This window comes from Ambystoma mexicanum, chromosome 1q (genome assembly GCF_040938575.1).
Source record: "Ambystoma mexicanum isolate Mex_15411 chromosome 1q, UKY_AmexF1_1, whole genome shotgun sequence".
NCBI lineage: Eukaryota > Metazoa > Chordata > Amphibia > Caudata > Ambystomatidae > Ambystoma > Ambystoma mexicanum.
The window spans coordinates 1,347,271,834-1,347,290,799 of record NC_090922.1 but is presented as its reverse complement, the minus strand read 5'-3'; the positions used below and the strand labels follow the sequence as shown (position 1 = coordinate 1,347,290,799).

Genomic DNA, 18,966 nt, shown 5'->3' with positions numbered 1-18,966 from the left:
AAACTGGATGCGCAGAGTGAAACTTCAGGTGCATGGCATTGAGAAGGTGAAGAGAGGAGAAAAGGTGAGGCGGCCGTGAGGCGTCCTTATCCCAGACGACAGCTAAGTGGTGGCATAACCATAACGGGGCAGTGGTGGACCAGTGGGTCCGTGAACGACGGCAATACCACTTCCTTGGATGCAACACGGAACATACCGGCAAACAAGATACCAGAGAGATTGTGTACGAAACAACATGAGGGAAGGAACCCATGAGAATCCCGAGAGGCCAACCTGACAAGAAGAAGAAAAGGTCCCAACCATTCGATAAACCCGGTGATGTTATCCCTAAGCACGAAAGGTAACAAGGAAAGCGGGAGACCTGGGAGGGGGACCGAAGATCATTACTGCAACACTCATACGCATCCCAGTCGAAATAAGAGATTGACTTTGAATGAGGAGAAAGAGAAACATAAACCTAAAGCACTCTTACTGGAATTGGACCCTGAAACATCTGGGTTGAGCACAGATCTCTTCAGGGAAGGTATTAATCAGAGGAATCTTTTTATGGGAGTTTTACTAGTTTGCACTCATGTCATGTAATGAAATATAAAATGGACTTGTTAAGTGTGTCTCTGCCATTTTAGCAGCCTTGCTGCTTGTGACCCCGTAAGAAAATAAGGAGGTTTGGTTATTAGGGGCTAAAGGAGAAAACAGACAGAATCCTGTTATGTTGGTGCTTACTGACCACAGTGGGCAGAAGTACCAAAGTACTGGAACTCAATGTGATTCTAGGTGGCTAGTGGCGCAGACACGTGGAGGTGTGTTTCATCCAGAAGGGGAGCCCGAATCGATCAGCTGAAGTCGGCGCTGAAAGCACATAGTTAGCCGTTGGTGTGGGGTCCAGCATGGACTACCAAGAAGGCACCTGAGGCAGCTGGGTGCTTCCCCAAGCCAGTGGATGACGGGCCCTCTTTAGGCATGAGGAGGACCCCTCGGGCATCCGTTGGACACTGTACAATATAGGGGACAGACACAAAATCCCCTGTTATGTCCCCTGGTATGCATCCCCTCCCCAACTGTGAGAGCATGAATCTTTCTCTAGACAGACCCAAAGCCCCATTCAGGGAGAGGAAATGCTTCCCTTCAAGCAAAGTTAATTAACTTTGCCAGATACTACCTATGTGTGCTCTGATATGGATCTATGTGATTACTGCGCCGATTTTACTGCAACAGCCGAACATGTTGAGTTTCTTTTTGTACCCCCATTTCACCACATATATATGTGGGGGGGGACCCCCGCAAGTCTCCTACTCCCTCCCACATTCATTATTTACTGTACCCATCCCTCCACATATATATGGGGTGAAATGGGGATGTCAAAAATTGTCATTTTCGACTGTCGCAGTAAAATCAGTGCAGTAATTGTATAATTCCCTCTGATACTGTTACAATTTAGCCAACATTAGAAGAATCCATTCTAAGCCTCAGTGAAATGCTCCAGAAGACCCGTGCTAGAAACAATGTTGCACGTTTGTAGGTTAACGTACACAGGTTACTCCACGTGTGATCTCTGGGGCCCTGTACCCGATACCAAGTCACATGTACACAGTTTATCACACGTGGATTGAAACATGTGTGAAATACATGTAGGAATTCCTTGTCTACCGGCACAGCATTTCCTTGCAAATGATACAATGTTACTAATTTGATGCAAATCAACCCTTTTAGACATCCAGAGAGTTTCAACACCTCATTAAACATGTCTTCACTCATAACTCACATGATGAAATGACAAAAGGCGCAAGATCTGCACAGATGGCCCTAGCGAGGGGTGAGTGCAATCGAAGCCATGCTAGGTAACAGCTTGGTCGGCACCCGTTGGCCCCCCCCTGGGGCAGGGTGTTTCGAGTAAGAGCACAGCTCATAGGTACTGTGTAATGGATGTGATACTTAGTGCAGTCTATTTGGTCATTTGAAGTAAAGTTAGTAAATGAATCAATGCAGAGAAAGGAGGATCCAACCCCATGCCTCATGCAATCATTTTCTGAAAAAACCTACCCGCTGGAGGGCTTTCTGGCCATCTTTGCTACAGCCATAACCTCTGCAGGAGGATGGAGAGGTCCACATTGCGCCTCTAGAGGTAAAATAAGCCCGGAGGTTCAAGTCTCCAATGTAGAAAAACATGCTAATGGGTCTGCAGTCTTTGGCTCACCAGATGTTTGAGCATAACTCCAACTAGTCCTAGCCAACATAGTCAATGGTGAAGGATCATTGGGGTCCCAATTCAAAACATCTGGAGAGCTACAGGTTGCAGACTGAGTCAATACCAATGCAACTCATTAAGGAAGCAGACGTCATGGATTTCCCTCCAGCACAGAGCATATTTGCAGTAACCAATGCAAGACTAGATTATAGCAATCCCTCTTATGCTGGCTCTCCAGGCACTCGTATGGTTCGACTACAACACAAAATGGTGATATTGGGTTCCTCGTTGTTAAATCTAAACCACTTTTGTAGCTTATAAATGCCTCATTAATACTGCCCCAGCAAACAGATACGTTTAGACCATATACCCATAGGAAACCCTTAGGTATGTAGAGCAGTGCCCCGACTGCCAACTGGAGCCGCAGGGTGGAAGCTTCATATCTCCCTAGCCAAGATGCCAAAACGTGGCATTTGCTACTATACATATGTATGTCAGATGTGAGCCTAGAAACCCAGGGCTAAAATATAATTTGATCAATCAAGGTCAGGTGGAGCTCTTAGCTCTATGCCCAGGTTATGAAATGCCTGTGCTGAGCCTGGAGAGAGTGGATGCTCCAACGCAGCCACACAGCTTCAAGGGTCAGTTATGGCACATATAAAAGAAGTGATTCAGGATCTTGGTCAAGCACCCAGTTATAGGACCCTGCTACTCCCAACCCTTAATTATAACCCCTTATGGAGCATGCCCTTTGTACAGTGCTCTGTTGCTTCCCAGCTGGGTTTGCGCTTTATAAATCCCATACATACAGAGGAATAATGTTTAGTACTTTGTGAAAGAGGAGGGTGGAGGAGCGGTAATCCAGGAGAATCCTTCCCTAAAGATGGTTCTACATTGTTTGATAGAATATTTTGCGATTCTTTTCTTCAAGGTCGACTAGGTTTGGTCGACCTGAACTCATCCATTTTTTTTGTGTTATGGGGGATCCGCCACATAATCCTCCTCCCTACCCAACACCTTCGCTCACCGCCCCCGCACCTTACACCACTACCCCCATATGGGATACATTACACATTGTAATCGTATTTCTGATGCTTGTATCTGCTTAGATTAACATGCTTTGCATAGGCTGACATCTAGTGGAAGTTGCGTAGTATTGCACATGGAGTTTTCGAAGGTCGAAAAGGGACATCGACAGGGCGTGACTGTAATACTATCCCTAGTATGACGTACCATGTACCTATGAACTCTCACGTGTCGAGGTCCCTCAAATTATTTGTTTCTGACAACAGGGAGTGTAAGTTGTAAGCGTGAGGTGTAAGTAGAGACCATGGGGTGTGAAAGATCTATGCTTTTTCTTTTTTCCCCAGGCATCTTCTACTTGTGTGAATCGAAGCAGATACAAGCATCAGGAATATGATTACGGATGGGTAAGGTATCCCTTCTGAGGCTTGTCGATCTGCTTAGAATTGCATGTGTTGCATAGATTAGCAAGCAGTACTAATAGAAGGAGGTGGGTTATTAGAAGGTGGTGCTGCAAAGAGATGTTTCAGCACTGCTTGTCCCACCTGTGTATCACCCTAGAATGTGTGTTCGGACACTAATGTTGGGTGAAGGTGTCTACTGAACTCCAAGTGGCAGCCGTGAAAATGGCGTTTAAAGGCTAACCTTGCCCCAGTGCCTCGAGTTGAGTGTGCTCTGGGCTTAAAGGGCAATGCTCGCTTGGCAAGAGAGTAACAGAGTTGGATGCAGTTGACAATTCATTTAGAAATCGCTGCTTTAGAGATAGGGTACCCTTCTCTTCCAGAGGCTACAGATAAAAAGAAGCCATCAGTCCTTCTGATTGACTGTCAAAATGCAGGAAGCTCTATACTTTGATTGAGGTGGAATTTGTACATGAATGTGGATGAGAAGCAGGGATGTCTGCGTAGCACCACCTTATCCTTGTGTATAACTACAAAGGGGTCCTGTACAGGCAGAGCTTGTAGTTCAGTAACTCTTCTGATCGAAATAACGGCTATAAAGGAAGGCCATTTTGTAAGTTAGGTGTTTAAGGCTGGCTTTATGCATAGGCTCAAAGGAGGAGCCGTGTAAGTACGACATTGAGGTCCCAGCTGGAAGTAGGATTAGCAATGGAGGGTACCGTTTTTTGACACCCTCCATGAAAGCCTTAACTACGGGAACCTTCCACCTCAACATTTGGTTTTGAGACGTGGTGTAAGCAGAGTGAATTAAAGACTAATCCTGAGTCAAGCAGGTAGAGCATGTAGTTGACTATGTTAGTGGGTGAACAGTCGGTTGGATTGAGAGACTGTGTTCTGCACCATAACATAAAGCATTTCCATTTGTTAAAATAGTAGTTCCTTGTGTTAGGCTTGCATGCCTCCTTGAGTAATTTCATGTACTTTGCTCTAGTTTAAGGTGACCAAATTCTAAGACCTCAAGAACTAAACTGCTCAATTCAGCTACTGAGGGCATGGGTGCAGCGTTGATCCCTGATCCTGGGTCAACATGTTGTCCGTGCAGGGTAGTTTAATAGGAGGACACAGGGACACCATTTGTAGGAGTGAGAACTAGGTCTGGCGGCTCTACATTGGATCTATTAGGATCAGTGTTACTTGTTCCTGGTGTAGCTTGTGGACTCTTTTGTTGAGCAGGGGGAAAGCGTAAGCAAATTTCCACGACCAGTTCATCAGAAGTGCATTCCCCTTGGATTCTCTATGAGGAAATCCGTACGGGTTATCTTGGCATTGCGTGTTTTCCAAGGTTGTGAAAAGGTCTATCTTTGGGAACGCCCAGTTTGGGAAGACGTTGTTTAGCACGTCTGTGTTTAGTTGCCATTTGTGCTCTGAGGGTAGCATTGTACTCCTGCTAAGTACGTCTACCAGAGAATGGAGTTCCCCTGGAACATGTTGTGCCACTAGGAACAAGTTGTGATGTAGCGCCCATCGCCAGATCTTCTGGGCTAGTTTGGGGAGCCCTCGAGAATGTGTATCCCCCTGTCTGTTCATATAAAACATGGCTGCTGTACTGTGTGTCAGGACTAGGACTGTTTTGTGCGCTAGCTGAGTCTTAAAGGCTTGAAGAGCTTTGAGAATCGATAGTAGTTAAAAAAGATTGATGTGCTAACTGTGTCCACAGGCTGTGAGAAGTGCGATACAGGAAGTGAGCACCCCACCCAGTCATCGATGCGTCTGTTGTGAGAGTGGCCATGATCGCGGGTGTGTGGAGAGGCTGTCCCTTTAGCAGATTGTCTCTGTTATACCACAGTAGCGATTGAACCAGAAGTTGCTAACCATCACTAGATTGTCCCACATCCTGCTTGCTTGGGACCATTATTTTGCTAGCCACTCTTGCATTGGACGCATGCGCAGCCTGGCGTGAGGCACTAAGTAGATGCAGGAAGCCATCATTCCCAGCAGGCGCATTGCCGTTTGTACCATCACTTGACGACTAGCTATGTACTGAGATGTTTGAAACCACATGTTTTGGACCCTCTCTTCAAAGGGGTAGACTAGTTGGACATCTGTTCTGATTAGTGCCCCCAGACTTGACTAGACTTCTTTTCGTTTATGGAGAAGCCCAATTGGAACAGCAGATTGATAGTTTGCTGTGTGTTTTGAAGGCACTTCTGGGGAGAGTACCCAGTAATCAGCCAGTCGCCTATGTAATGGTACACTGGAAAGGACTGCCTTTGCAAGTGTGCGGCCACCACTGTTAGGACCTTTGTGAATGGCCTGAGGGCTGATGCAATGATGAATGGTAGCACCTTAAATTGGTGGTGCTTGTTTCCCAATTTGAACCTCAGGTTTTTTGTGTGCGCTAGCAACATTGAAATATGAAAGTATGCATCTTACATGTCCAATGTTGCCATGTAATCCACTATCCTCAATAGTGGGATGACTTCCTGCAGCACTGTCATCCTGAATTTCTGAGATTTGACATACGTGTTTGCAGGGCGAAGGTCTAGCCCTGGGCGCATTGTTAGATCTTTCTTTGGAACAAGCAAGTACATTGAATACATACCTTGATTTTGTTCCATGAAGGGCACCAGCTTGATGGCTCCTTTAATAGAATTTGGATCTCCTCCTGGAGGATGTGGAGGTGTTCGGAGGACATTTGTCCTACATGCAGTGGATGGTGGCAAGATGTTTCGAGGAACACCACTAAGTATCCTTTGGCTACAGTATCGAGGACCCAGCAGTCTGATGTTATTCCTTCCCATTGCTAGGCGAAGAGTGTTACCCGACCCCCGACTGGGGACATATGAGAGGAAACATGGATCGGCACATCATTTGGAAGCAGGGGCTGCTGCGCCCCTAGAGGCTGCTGCCCTGCCTCGTCCTTTTCCGCTTGGAAACCCCACGCTGTTGGTACTACTAAGATGACTGACCGTGCGTGCTGTAAAAGTAGGCTCCAGACGTGCTTGCTCCAGCCTGGACTTGCTTTCCTGAGCCTTGCGCCCAAAAGTTACTGCGTGTGTTAAATGCTCCTCAAGGAACAAAGGGCTTGTTGGAGATTTGACCAATGTCTTGATTGTTTCATGCTCCTTTTTTGCTGTCCCCAGCTCGTCGTCCACAACTTTGCCAAAATGGGCATGCTGATTAAGGCTGCTTGTGTTTCTGGTTTAAATCCTGAGTCTCTGAACCAGGAATGTCTTTTTAAAAGAGCACCCTATGCAATGACCCTTCCGGAGGTGTCTGCGGAATCCAAGACATTTTTGAGGAGGTTTTGGGAAACCTTTTTGCCTTCGGTGGGGATCTTGAGAAGGTGGGTGCGAGCTGGCTCTGGTACTGAGTCTAGATGCTGCGAGACCTCATCCCACTGGGTGCTGCTGTAGCTGGCAAGCAAGGTGGTGTTGTTTGCTATCCTGGTGAGGTACGCAGCAGAGGTTATAATATGCTTTCCCCTCATATAAAGTCTTTTGCACTCCTTGTTGGGTGGTGCCTCAAAGGTTGAGAGTGGAGCACCAGCTCTCTTTCTGGTAGTAGTCACCGCCAGAGAATCAGGCTTGACGTAGCCATTAATCTAAAGGAGATCTGAAGGAGAGGGCGTCAAAGATTTCTCCACCCCAGGGTTAACTGCCCTAGTACGAGAAGACAGGGATGGAGCAACACTTTTTTTGATGGGCTGTAGAAGAGCAATAGCCTGGCTAACAGGCTTTTTCTCATTGAGAATCTGTTCAACGAAGTCGGTCCCAGCGGGACTGGATTGCTCAGTGTCGCTACCAAAATGGTGAGCAGCCTTTTTTAGCAGTTCATTGTAGAGAGGTTGGTCCGAAATAGGGAACGAGTGATGGCCCTCAAATACGGAGGGGTCGACAAAGTGGATGTCTGGATCATCGTGGTCTTGAAAGTAGTCATCCTCATCCACATGAATGGGGTCATCGTGGACATCTACCCACATATCCTGGTCAGCCTGTGTGGACTGCATGTCCTCTTGAGGAGATCTCAGTGAAGGCTGCCCGGGCGGCAGGGTTGGGACCAGGAGAGAAGTTGTTGTTAACACTGGGAGAGGTATAGGAGCCTTGAGTGAGTGGGCAGCTTACTCATGAAGTCCACAAAGAATGAGATTCTGCCCATAGTGTCCTCAAACTATGATTGAGTCCAGGGGGCAGTAGTCAAGAAAGATCTTGGTGGCTCTGTAGTGGCCACAGGAGATGCTTTCACCGGACAATCCGCTCCAGGGGTGTCTTTATGCTCCCGAGGGCACTTCTTGTGGAGGGTGGAAGACAAAGATGAGAATTCCTCCTCATAACACCCAGAGGGCCGGGAGGCCTATTTGTCCTGATCAGAATGCTCTTTGTGATGTTTTTCTCAAAAATGTGTTTTTTTCTCGACGGCTGTTTCGGCGTGTTTGCCGCAGTGTTTGTGCACTCACTTCGGCGAAGTGTCTGTGTGATTGCCTTGTGGTAGGCACGTAGGCAGAACCACAGTGGGCGTGGTCAGCGTTAAGTCAGTAGGCGTCAACCGACAGTGTGCAGCATTCCCTCGACGTGCCCTTTGATGGATAGCCAAGGGGTATGTGCTTATGGGAAGTGTGTGTGTGTACGCCAGGGTCACCAAAGGCCTTCCTCATAGCAGCACGCTGCAACTGCCTTTCGAGGCTGATGACAGGCGTGCAGTAACTAGAATCAGAGTCTCGGCTGACTTGGCCTTTGTGGTCCGATTAAAAAATCCTGGCGGCTGTTTCCGACTCCCCCGACATAGCGGATGCCGCCCAACGCTTGATCTGGCGCTCCTTTAGGGTCTTGGACCTAAAGAGCTTGCATCCCATGCAATGGGATTCGAGATCGTCACGTGGAAGGCAGTGGTTGCAAACTTTGGGTCGACCCATGGAAATTTCCTGTTGCACTTGGGAGATCATTTAAAAGGGGTGCGCTCCACAGTGGAAAACGGACACAAAGGCAGCAGGGGCAGAAAATGGGAGTATACATTCTCTAACAAAGTAGGATCAGTCCCCCCAAGTCTCCCTAATGGTTAGGCTGAAGCCCGTCGTCAGAACAGAATGTATTTTTCTGAAACCGGGATCAGCCGTCGACATGTTCAAAGCAAACAGCCGTCGAATTAGTGCGTCAAAACACAAACAACAGAAGAGGTTTGGATGAGTTTCAACTCACGTAGTAGCTCAAGCTACATACTCAGCATAAGAACAACTTAGCACGATGGCGGAAAACAATTAACCGAGGGATCTCGACGCATGAGGGATCATGGGTACAGGGGACGTCACACTAGGGATAGTATTACAGTCATGCCCTGTCGACGTCCCTTTTCGTTCTTAGAAGACCTCATGTGCAATACTCTGCATCTTCCACTAGATGTGGGCCAATGCAAAGCAAAGCATGTGATTCTAAGCAGATCCACCAGCCTCAGAAATATATATATATGTTTTTTGGTTTAATCAACCTGTGCTCCCTGGAAGACCATTCCTTTGACACAAAGACATAACAACCTTGTTGAGGGTCATGTGCAAAGGTGGTTGCTATTTGTTTGTATACCAAAGCGAGTATCATGTGCCTCAATCATCAGAGGCAACATCAGTGTGGCAGCCTGGCACTGGTGTTTGCCAGGTTTACAGGTATGGGCATCAGGGCTGCAGATATGGCCCAGGTCTTTGAGACAAGGTATTCCAAAAACACTGCATGTGCGCCCACATGCATACACAAGCACACAAGCTAATCATTGTGTTAAAACATGATATTCTAGAACAAAATAACATAAAAGAAGGGTGACTTGTTCATGAAACTTGAACAAATAATGTTCTCCAAAATATATTCAAAGGAACAGTTATTATCTATATTGGAGAGGGTAACCATAAACCGTTTTGTATAATTGTAACCGTAAGTGCAGAGGGTAAGTCTCTGTCTAGACAAACTCAGTAGCTGGATGTCCACCAATTGGCTCCTACCTAATCTAAATAAAACAGAGGTTGCCCTATTTAGACCAAAACCCCTGCTTAGTGGGAATAGTTGCCCTCCGACTGCAGTTTTTTTGGGTCCCGAAATAAAGTATGCATTTAGGTTTAAAAATCTTGGCTGCATGTGGCACAAGGATCTCAGCTGTGAAGGCCAAATTGGAGCCAAAATGCAGGCCTTGTACTATTCTCTGCACCTGCTTGCTATGGCATGCTCTCCCTTTTGTCCCTGTGAATGACCATACAGCAGTGGTGGGAGCACTGGCAAATGCACAGCTGGATTATTGTAACAGCCTCCTAGCTGGTGTGCTGGGCAAACAAATGTTGTGACTCCAGGAGCCGCAGAATGCCGGCATTAGACTGGTGTTAGGAGTGAGGATGTCCACACCCATCTCAGGGCTGCGTCGCTCCCTGCAGTGGCTGGCAGTGGACGACAGGATAACAGTTACATATTTGACAGAAAAACAGAATCTTTATCAGCCAGCAGGGGCACTTCGATCACGGGATAAGCTCCTTTTGTCCAGGGGTGTTGCTAGGTCTGGAAAAGAACCAGGCTAGGCTATTGTCGGGAAAGTCGGGACTGTCAGGACTATGGGCCATCTAGCCTTTTGCTTGTAGCCGCGGAGCTTCTATCAAGGGCTACAACCAAAAGATCTGGGGCTTTAGTCCCCTTAGCCCCCTCCTTGCAACGCCTCTGCTTTTGTCTATTCTTCCATCTTCCTGTGTTTGCAGAGGCGACCGCAGTTTTTCTGTTTATGGACCCAAATTATGGAACAGTCTTCCTTGGGAGATTAGGAAACTGCAGTTGTGTCTCCAGTTTCAGAAAGTGGTGAAAACCCACTTGTTTAAATAAATTGAGGGACTTATGCTGCCTTAGTATACCGTCCTTGATACTTGTACCCAATCTTGTTTATTCTCTCTGTGAATTGCGCTTAAATATGATTGAGTTTGTGGTGAAGCACGCTATAAAACTCTCAATCAATCAATCAATCAATCAGAATGCATGAAAAGTCAATTAATCTCAAATGGACACGTGTCCACATAGATTTAGTGGCAAGAAGGGATTGGACATGGGACACTTAGACGAGGCATGATACTAAAACATATTAAAAAACAAGCTACATGCCTGTGAGGCACAGATAAACTCTTCTGCACTAAGGCTCATTACAGATTTGCCGGTATGACGCCGCCATTACCGGCGGGATACCAGCAAACTGCCCCTACCGTTTCCACCGCCTGACATCCTGCTATTACTGGGGTAGTACAATCAGTGGGAAGGACTCCATGCAGGGGATTGCCAGAATTACCGGCACTGTTAGTACCGGTGCTGGTAATTCCAGCATATATCTTCTGGTGGGGTCCTGATTTATTGACAGGTCAGGCCTGGTGGTAAGCCAGTGCCACCACCGGCAAATTTGTGTTTCCACGGTCAGAAAAAATTGCTGGTGCTGAAATTACCGTCAATTGCTCCGGACTGGGGAACAAGTAAGGACCTTGAGCAAGATCTCAAGTTGCCACAAGCATGGTGGGAAAAAATCAAATGGGCTTGGCTTTTAGGCTCAGGGCTGATTGCATTCTAGTACTTGAAAAAGTCTTCTTATTGTGAACTATGCAGGGATACCAAATGACGACTAATGCCAAGATGCCTGAGGGTTTAGGCGCTTTACCAATGTAAACAATAAATAAATAACTAAAAATACATTTACAGAATCTGATTTGAAAGAGTGTGAAAAAATTGTTGGGAGAAAAAATTTGACGGTGATTTCTCAGCATTATTTACTTTAGAATAGTTTCAACCAGCTGTTATTTTGCATACAGATTACTATTGGACAGCAGCAAAGTAAACAATGACATATGTATGTATATATGCAATTTATATACCAAAAACCTGGCAAAGAAACTATTGAGCGCTCTTTATAAGAGGAGGAAAATATAGAGAGCAACTGGGAGATTAGGGTAGTGGAGGCCATTTTAGAGGGTGCATTGCTCGGCGTGTGTTCACATCACACATCACATGTACAGGAACTCTGTGGAACCTGTAGGCATGTGTGTGAATTCTGGCAGTGTCCTTTCTACCTTTCATCTTTACGCAGTCTATAATACGAGGTGCACTGAGTTGAGTATTGGAGCTTAGGGTGACCAGACATCCTGGTTTTGCCGGGACTGTCCCGGTTTTTGGTACTCTGTGCCCCTTTCTAAAGATTATGTTCCTATTGGAAACTGCAGTGGTCCTGATTTTTTGTAGTAGGTCTTCATAGCTGGCAGGAATGCACAATCTGGCACAGAAGAAATGCCGCATTTTACAACTTAAGATAGTGTTAGTTTGTGATAAATTAATTATAATATGTGTTTCTTTGAACAGTAACACTTAAACCCCCTTCTCCTCCAAACGCTACTGAAGTGTAGTGCCTCGACAGCCACTTTCAAGTAAGTCCTATTTTTATGTTAGTTGCCCTGTCCCGGTTTTTTACTTTTTAAATCTGGTCGGTCACCCTATAGGAGCTGCTACTTGCCATATGGCGAGAGCCTATAGAAGCTTCTATCACACAATATAATACACTCTGATATGCATTGTTTTATGGCGATGTGGGCCCCTTCTCTGCAGTGAAACTCTGGATGCACAACCGAGTGCACTTCCTCATATTCTACTCCAATCTGAAAGATAAAAATAGCAGCACAAGAGGAACACATTAAGCGACTTGTTAAAAAGGAAACGCCCCTCAAATTACCTTGTTTCCAGAAAAGCCAACAAATTCGAGCAACCGCAAAATCCTCGTCGGCAGCATGGATAACGTCTGTGGGAAGGAAGGAGAAAACAGGCGTGTCATAATTGGCACTATTAGCCCCGACTAGCCGTCCATTAAGCGCGATCCCGTGTGAACACAAAGAGCCTCTTATCCCGGGGACCTGTGCGGGGATGGGCTGGCCTTGCGGTTCAGAACCCCGAGGCTCGAAAGGCAGCACTGGCAGCCAGGCGCCCTTCATTTTCACTACTACTAGGCTGCCAAGTCCAGATGGCCTTCTAAAGTTAATGCAGGCCTTCACCAGATGTACAAACACTTCCAGACACATGTAAGACTTACCTCTGGAAAAGGATGTAGAAACTAAAGGTGGACTATGCACATTTACCTCCAGATCTAAGGACGGCGTACGTTTACGCGCAAGTTACATCTAACACCCACAATCACTGCTTTGTACATTTGCCCAAACATTTCATAGAGCATTTTTCTGAGGCAGAAAGTTTGTGAAATTGCACCAAACAGTATTTGCGAGTTCCATGGCTTTCCGAAACATGTCGTCTGTGCGGCTATCCGACGCAGCTATGTGGTTGGGGAAAAAGAGAAAGGCATCAAAGTACATGAGCACCATACACTTCCATGGGCACAAATGGGCATATACCAATCTAAAATGTGCGTTAGCCAACCAAGCAGTCGTAAAGTCAAACTAGCTGTTTGCATAGTTTGCGCATTTCCTGCGTCATATGCGGAAAGGCTGCTTTTTGGGAAGCAGCCCATCAAGTGCTGGACATTCTTAACAACGGGCTAGGAGGCAAATATTTTGGGTAAAGTAAAGGACGGGCTACCGATAAAATGGTTTACTGTTACCGCCACTCGGTCCCGTGGGCTTACCATGGGATTGTGAGTGATGGCAGGGGAGTGCAATTTCTCATTTCTGGGGTCCACAGTACCCCATAGGGATTCTGGGGGATTTACCGTGAGCAGTAATTCCACCACGGTCAATCCAGCAATCTTTGGAGGAAAAGTGGAGAATCCTCCACTTTTCCTGCAGACTCGGAATTTGGAGGTCTGATAAAAATGGCGGTAACTCCAATTCCGCCAATAAAAGTGGCAGTAATGTAATTAACGTAAGTTTTTTACCACACTGTCAAACTTGTAAAGAGGCCCAATATGACTCAATGTAAGATACATTGCACAACTTCTGCCTCTTGACAGCCTCTTGGGGCATGGGTGTAAAACAGAAAAGGGGATGTGAGGCGGGTTAGTGGGAATAAGAGCAGAGGAGAGAGGTGCCAAAACGGTGGCGTGTGGGAGTGATACTTGGAAAGCTCTCTTTCCAGATGGGAGTGATCAAGATTAACTGCCGAAGATGGGAAATCTGCTATGGGGGGGATGGGTGGCGAGGGTATGTGATAGAGGTACAGGTGTTGCGGACTGTCTAGGAAGAATTCTCGACGACTCTACTGTGGTTAGCATGATGGTGGGAGTGCTAGCAGGTGTCATGGAATTTACTTATGAATGGCGAGGCAGTCAAAGATTGAAGAGGTGACGGTTAGTTTGGGTGGAAGAAACTTGCGAGGCTCTAGACAAGTACTGTGCCTGTGGTTAAAGGGATAGAGTGACCCTATAGAGTTTAGGTCTGGAGGTGGGTGAGAAGAGGAAGATTCTGCATGATTGGTATTAATCAGGATTGTGGGGTCCTTTGCAGTGTTTAGCTCTGTTTTCATGATGATTGTTAAGTGCTGGTAATTAGAGAGGGCATAGAAAAGGCCTCAGTTCATGAGTGATGGGCTACACCTAGTCAGCAAGCATGCGAGCAGAGAAGTTGCTTTGAGAGCGAGGGCTTCAATTCCTGAGTCTAATGTGCAGCACACATTAATACAGTAATAGTGCCAAAAAGCCCCACTGAGTTCTATGGACTCTGAATGGGGATTAACAGCGCTGCCGCAACTCGGATTTCCAGCGCAAATTGCACCGGACCGATTTGCAGTAATGCTAATAGCGTTGGCCGGTATCCTTCCGCATTCACCGCCAGGACACCGCCCAACTTGTGATGAGGCCCATAGTCATTAAAGTAATTCTGAATCACCTATTACCCTTTTTCCAACCCCAAAATTCCCCTAAAGGGGAGGGGGCATTTTAAACTGCAATTTCGAATTCTTAAACATTCCCGGAACCCTGCATACAAGCAGAGGGGGTCCAAATGGTAAAATTAATCTCTTGGTCTGTACTGTGCAGGGTTAAGTAAAAGGAAAATACCTGATTTAAAAGCACACTCTCTCTGCAGAGAGTGAATAAGGAACTCCAAATAGAAGGGTACATTTTGACCGCATATTCGCAAAGGAATAGGTTTCATCATCTCTTGAGATCAGCGGTTTAAATAAAGTTTGTTGTGCTAGAACATTTCTAGAAATGAAAAGTGCGCATGGAAGTCAGAAATAAAAAGCAATGTGTGTGTTTATTCTTTTGCCCAACAGAAAAGTGTGACATGTATTTTACTAAGGCCACCTACAAATTACACGGTCAAATCAAATTGTCATGCCATGTTCTAGGGTGTTGCATTGATTATCAATACATTAGGGTTATTCTTGTGAGTGGCCCAAATCTCTGTTACCGGGGGGAGCAGGGGGCAGCAGGGAGGAGGTGGGACGGGGGGGGGGGCAGAGACCGTAGATGAAAACTGCACATATGTTCTGTGTTCTACGTCTCTAAAATAACACAGAGTGGGGTGGCGTGCTTAGTGATAATCAGTGGGTATATTTGGATTTTGTATAGTAATTAAAGGAAAATAAATGATATTATTTCTGCACACTGGCCTGGTTCTTGGCTTGCCTAATGCAAAGGAGGTGAGGGGGCACTAGGTTGTTATATGTTTCAAATGCAGAGTTAGTTAAGAATGTAAGTCATTGTTCAATTGGTGTGGTGCTCTTGAATGGGTGGGGGGGAATGACCTCCTTACATTAATTGTTGCCCCATAAATATATCCAACATACTTCAAGCACAAAGACCTTCCACCACATTCCACTTATCTCCAATCACACTCTACATCCAAAACATGCACACAACCTCATGCTCATCAATGGCCATTCCCAATGCTACATGTAACAGCCATTGCTGACCACCTCATAGCTCACAACCAAGAGGCACTCTATCACAGAGACATGGTTTACCCCAACCTCCACACACATCCTGGATTTCCTCGTCCTCACAGGTTACAAAATCTAAGACAAGGACCACAAAGGGAAGACTGTTGGCAGGCTCGCTATTATCCATAAGACTTCATGAACAGGCACCCTCCAGGAGCAGACCACATCGGCATTGACGGAACGCCTCACTTAACACTTGTCAACACCCACGCTCACACAGCTACCTTCCACCTGATCTACACACCACCCAAGCCAACAAAGGTTTTCTCAAAGTAATCACAGACCTCATCACAACAGCATTTTTCAACAACACAACCAACATTTTCCTTGAACACCTCAACATGATCGGGAGCCATGCAGTCAGAGAAACCAGACAGACACCACTCAAACGCCTTGACACCATGGACATGAATTAACTTGTTACAGAAGGAACAAGTTACTTATCTGTAACTGTTGTTCTCCAGCATGGGTCTGGCATGGATTCACATGCTCATGAATATTCCCCGTCGTCAGTTTCGTTTCTGATCTGTCTTTCGTAGTAATAACCAATCACTGGTCTCTGCGTCATACTGACCACAGCCAATGACTGCCCTCTACCTAAGCACCGCCTCTGGCAGCCATCTTCAGATTTGGAAGCACGTGAAGTGGCAGTATGACCAAGGGAAGAGCCGCAGAGGGGTAGGCGGGAGGGTTCGCATGTGAATCCATGCCAGACCCATGCTGGAGAACAACAGTTACAGGTAAGTAACTTGTTCCTTCTCCAGCATGGGGTCTGGCATGGATTCACATGCTCATGAATAAAGAATACATAGCAGTACACTCATGCACAACCACGGGAGGTGGCAAAGGCTCAACATTAAGCATTACATCAAACTCAACATCAAGCAATCTTACCTCCTCACCAGGCTCACCTCAGGCGAACAGGTTGCGCAGCACTGCTTGGCCGACCCTGGACTCCTCCCTGGAATCCCGATCGACGCAGTAGAATTTCGTGAAGGTGTGCGTCGACCTCCACGTAGCAGCCCTGCATATGTCCAGCAGGGGCACACCAGAAAGGAACGCCGTGGTAGCTGCGATCGCTCTGGTGGAATGGGCTCTCGGACGGCCAGGCAGCGGTCGGTTTGCCAACCGATGCCAGTACATGATACAGCCGGAGAGCCATCTGGAAATGGAAGCCTTCGAGAGAGCCTTCCCCTGATTGACAGGTCCAAAGTTCACAAAGAGTTGTGACGTCTTCCGAAAACACTTCGTGCGGTTCACGTAGAACTTCAGCGCTCTAGCCACATCCAGCGAGTGCAAAGTCCTCTCAGCCGGCGACGAAGGCGACGGGAAGAACACAGGCAACACCAAGGGTTCGTTGAGATGGAAGTCCGACGGTACCTTGGGCATGAAGGAGGGGTGCGTCCTGAGCACTACCCTCGTGTCGTGAAAAGTCAAGTACGGGGCCTTGCAGGAAAGGGCCTGGATCTCTCCCACCCGTCGTGCAGAGGTGATGGCCACAAGAAACGCTGTTTTCCACGACAGAAACTTCAACGGGGCCGAGTGCAGAGGCTCGAACGGAGGTCCCATGAGCTTGGTCAGCACCACGTTGAGCTCCCACGGCGGGGCCGGCGCCTTCACCGGCGGGAACGATCTGAACAGTCCCTTCATGAACTCTTTCACCAGACGATGAGACCACAAGGACATCCGGCCCGTGGTTCTGGTGTATCGGGAGATCGCAGCAAGATGAATCTTGATGGACGCGTGTGCCAGTCCAGCTTTGGCCAGCGTCAGCAGGTACGGCAGTACCTGGGGAGCCGTAATCCGTAGAGGGTTAATCTTCTGTGCGTGGCACCAGACAGAGAACCTCTTCCATTTGTGTCCGTAGCATTTAAGAGTTGAGGACGCCCTGGCCTTTGCAAGAACCTCTCTGCAGTCGGCCGGTATGTCGTATCCTCCAAACTCTAGCGCTGCAGGAGCCAGGCCTGCAAGTTCAGCGATTTCGGGTCGTGGTGGAGGATGGCGCCTCCTTCCCTGGAGAGTAGATCCGCGTCCACCGGCAGCTTGATTGGCGGGGACGCTGACAAGTCCAGAAGGTCCGGGAACCATATCTGCCTCGGCCACGCAGGTGCGACGAGGATCATCCTGCACCGTGACCTCTTGAGCTGGTTGACGAGCCGGATTAGCAGTGGCAAAGGAGGGAACGCGTAGAGGAACAGGCCCTCCCAGGGGAACGAGAAGGCATCGCCCATGCTCCTCGCCTGGGGAAACCTGCTGGCGAACCTCCGGCACTTGGAGTTCGTCGCCGTCGCGAACAGGTCGATCTGGGGTGTGCCCCACCGTCGGAAGAGGCGATCCACTAGATCCTGCCGTAGTTCCCACTCGTGGCACGAGCGCAGCTCCCTGCTGAGTGAGTCGGCGATGGTGTTTTTTATCCCTGCCAGATGAAACGGCACCAGAAACATCCTTTGGGCGACTACCCAATGCCACAGGTCCTGCGCCTCCTTGGACAGCGCTGGAGACCTGGTTCCGCCCTGTTTCCTGATGTAAAACATGGTGGTGGTGTTGTCGGTGAAGATCCTCACCACCTTGCCCTTGAGGGACGGAAGGAAGGACCTGAGGGCCCAGAACACTGCACGGAGCTCCAGGACGTTGATATGGAGGAACTTCTCCGTCGGGAGCCAAAGGCCTCTCGCGTGCAGATTTTCGGTGTGCGCTCCCCACCCTTCCAGGGGAGGCATCCGTGGTCACTGTCTCCTGGTGGTCTGGAGTCTGGAAGTCCATGCCCGCCATCAGATGCGCGCGGTTGCCCCACCACCGGACCGCTCGGCGGAAACTCTCGTCGAGTGTGATCCTCTCCTCGAAGCCGCCCGTCGTTTGGATCCAGCGCGCGTCCAGGAACTCCTGCAACGGGCGCATCCGGAGCCTGCACATGGGAATGAGGTAGATGCAAGAAGACATCATTCCGAGGAGGGACTTGATGGACCTCACCTTGGCCGCGTCGGAAACCAACATCCGCTGTACCTTGCCCAGGATGGACCTGGTCCTTTCCTCCGACGGGGAGGCCAGAAGGGACACTGTGTCGAGCTTCGCTCCCAGAAACAGTGCATTTTGCGCGGGTACCAGGTGGGACTTGGCGTAGTTCACGGAGAATCCCAGGTCCGTGAGAAGTTGGACGTTCCTTGCCGTGTGCTCCACGGCGAGCTCCCTCGTCTTGGCTCGGATGAGCCAGTCGCCCAGGTAGGGGTAGACGCCGCCACCGGTGCAAGGCACTTGGTGAATACCCTGGGTGCCGACCGTAGTCCGAAGGGGAGGGCTTTGAACTGGTAGTGACGCCCTTGGACCACAAACCTGAGGAATTTTCGGTGCCCCTTTAGGATGGGAATATGGAAGTAGGCATCCTCCAAATCCAACGACGACAAGAAGTCCCCTTCCTCCAGCTGCCCCAGGACGTGCTGGAGGGTGACCATCCAGAACTTCTGCGCCTTGATGAACTTGTTCAGAC

At 48.1% G+C, this 18,966-nt stretch overlaps 1 protein-coding gene across 2 annotated transcripts in view; it reads right to left on the bottom strand.

Moving 5' to 3' along the window:
* Window positions 1–18,966, bottom strand: part of TTC39A (tetratricopeptide repeat domain 39A) — a 1,012,086-nt gene that overhangs the window by 368,617 nt on the left and 624,503 nt on the right. For both annotated transcript variants that reach the window (XM_069642215.1, XM_069642216.1), the window contains exon 8: window positions 12,328–12,393. In XM_069642215.1, the coding sequence (XP_069498316.1) occupies window positions 12,328–12,393 (66 nt within the window). The remainder of the gene's footprint in view (window positions 1–12,327; window positions 12,394–18,966) is intronic.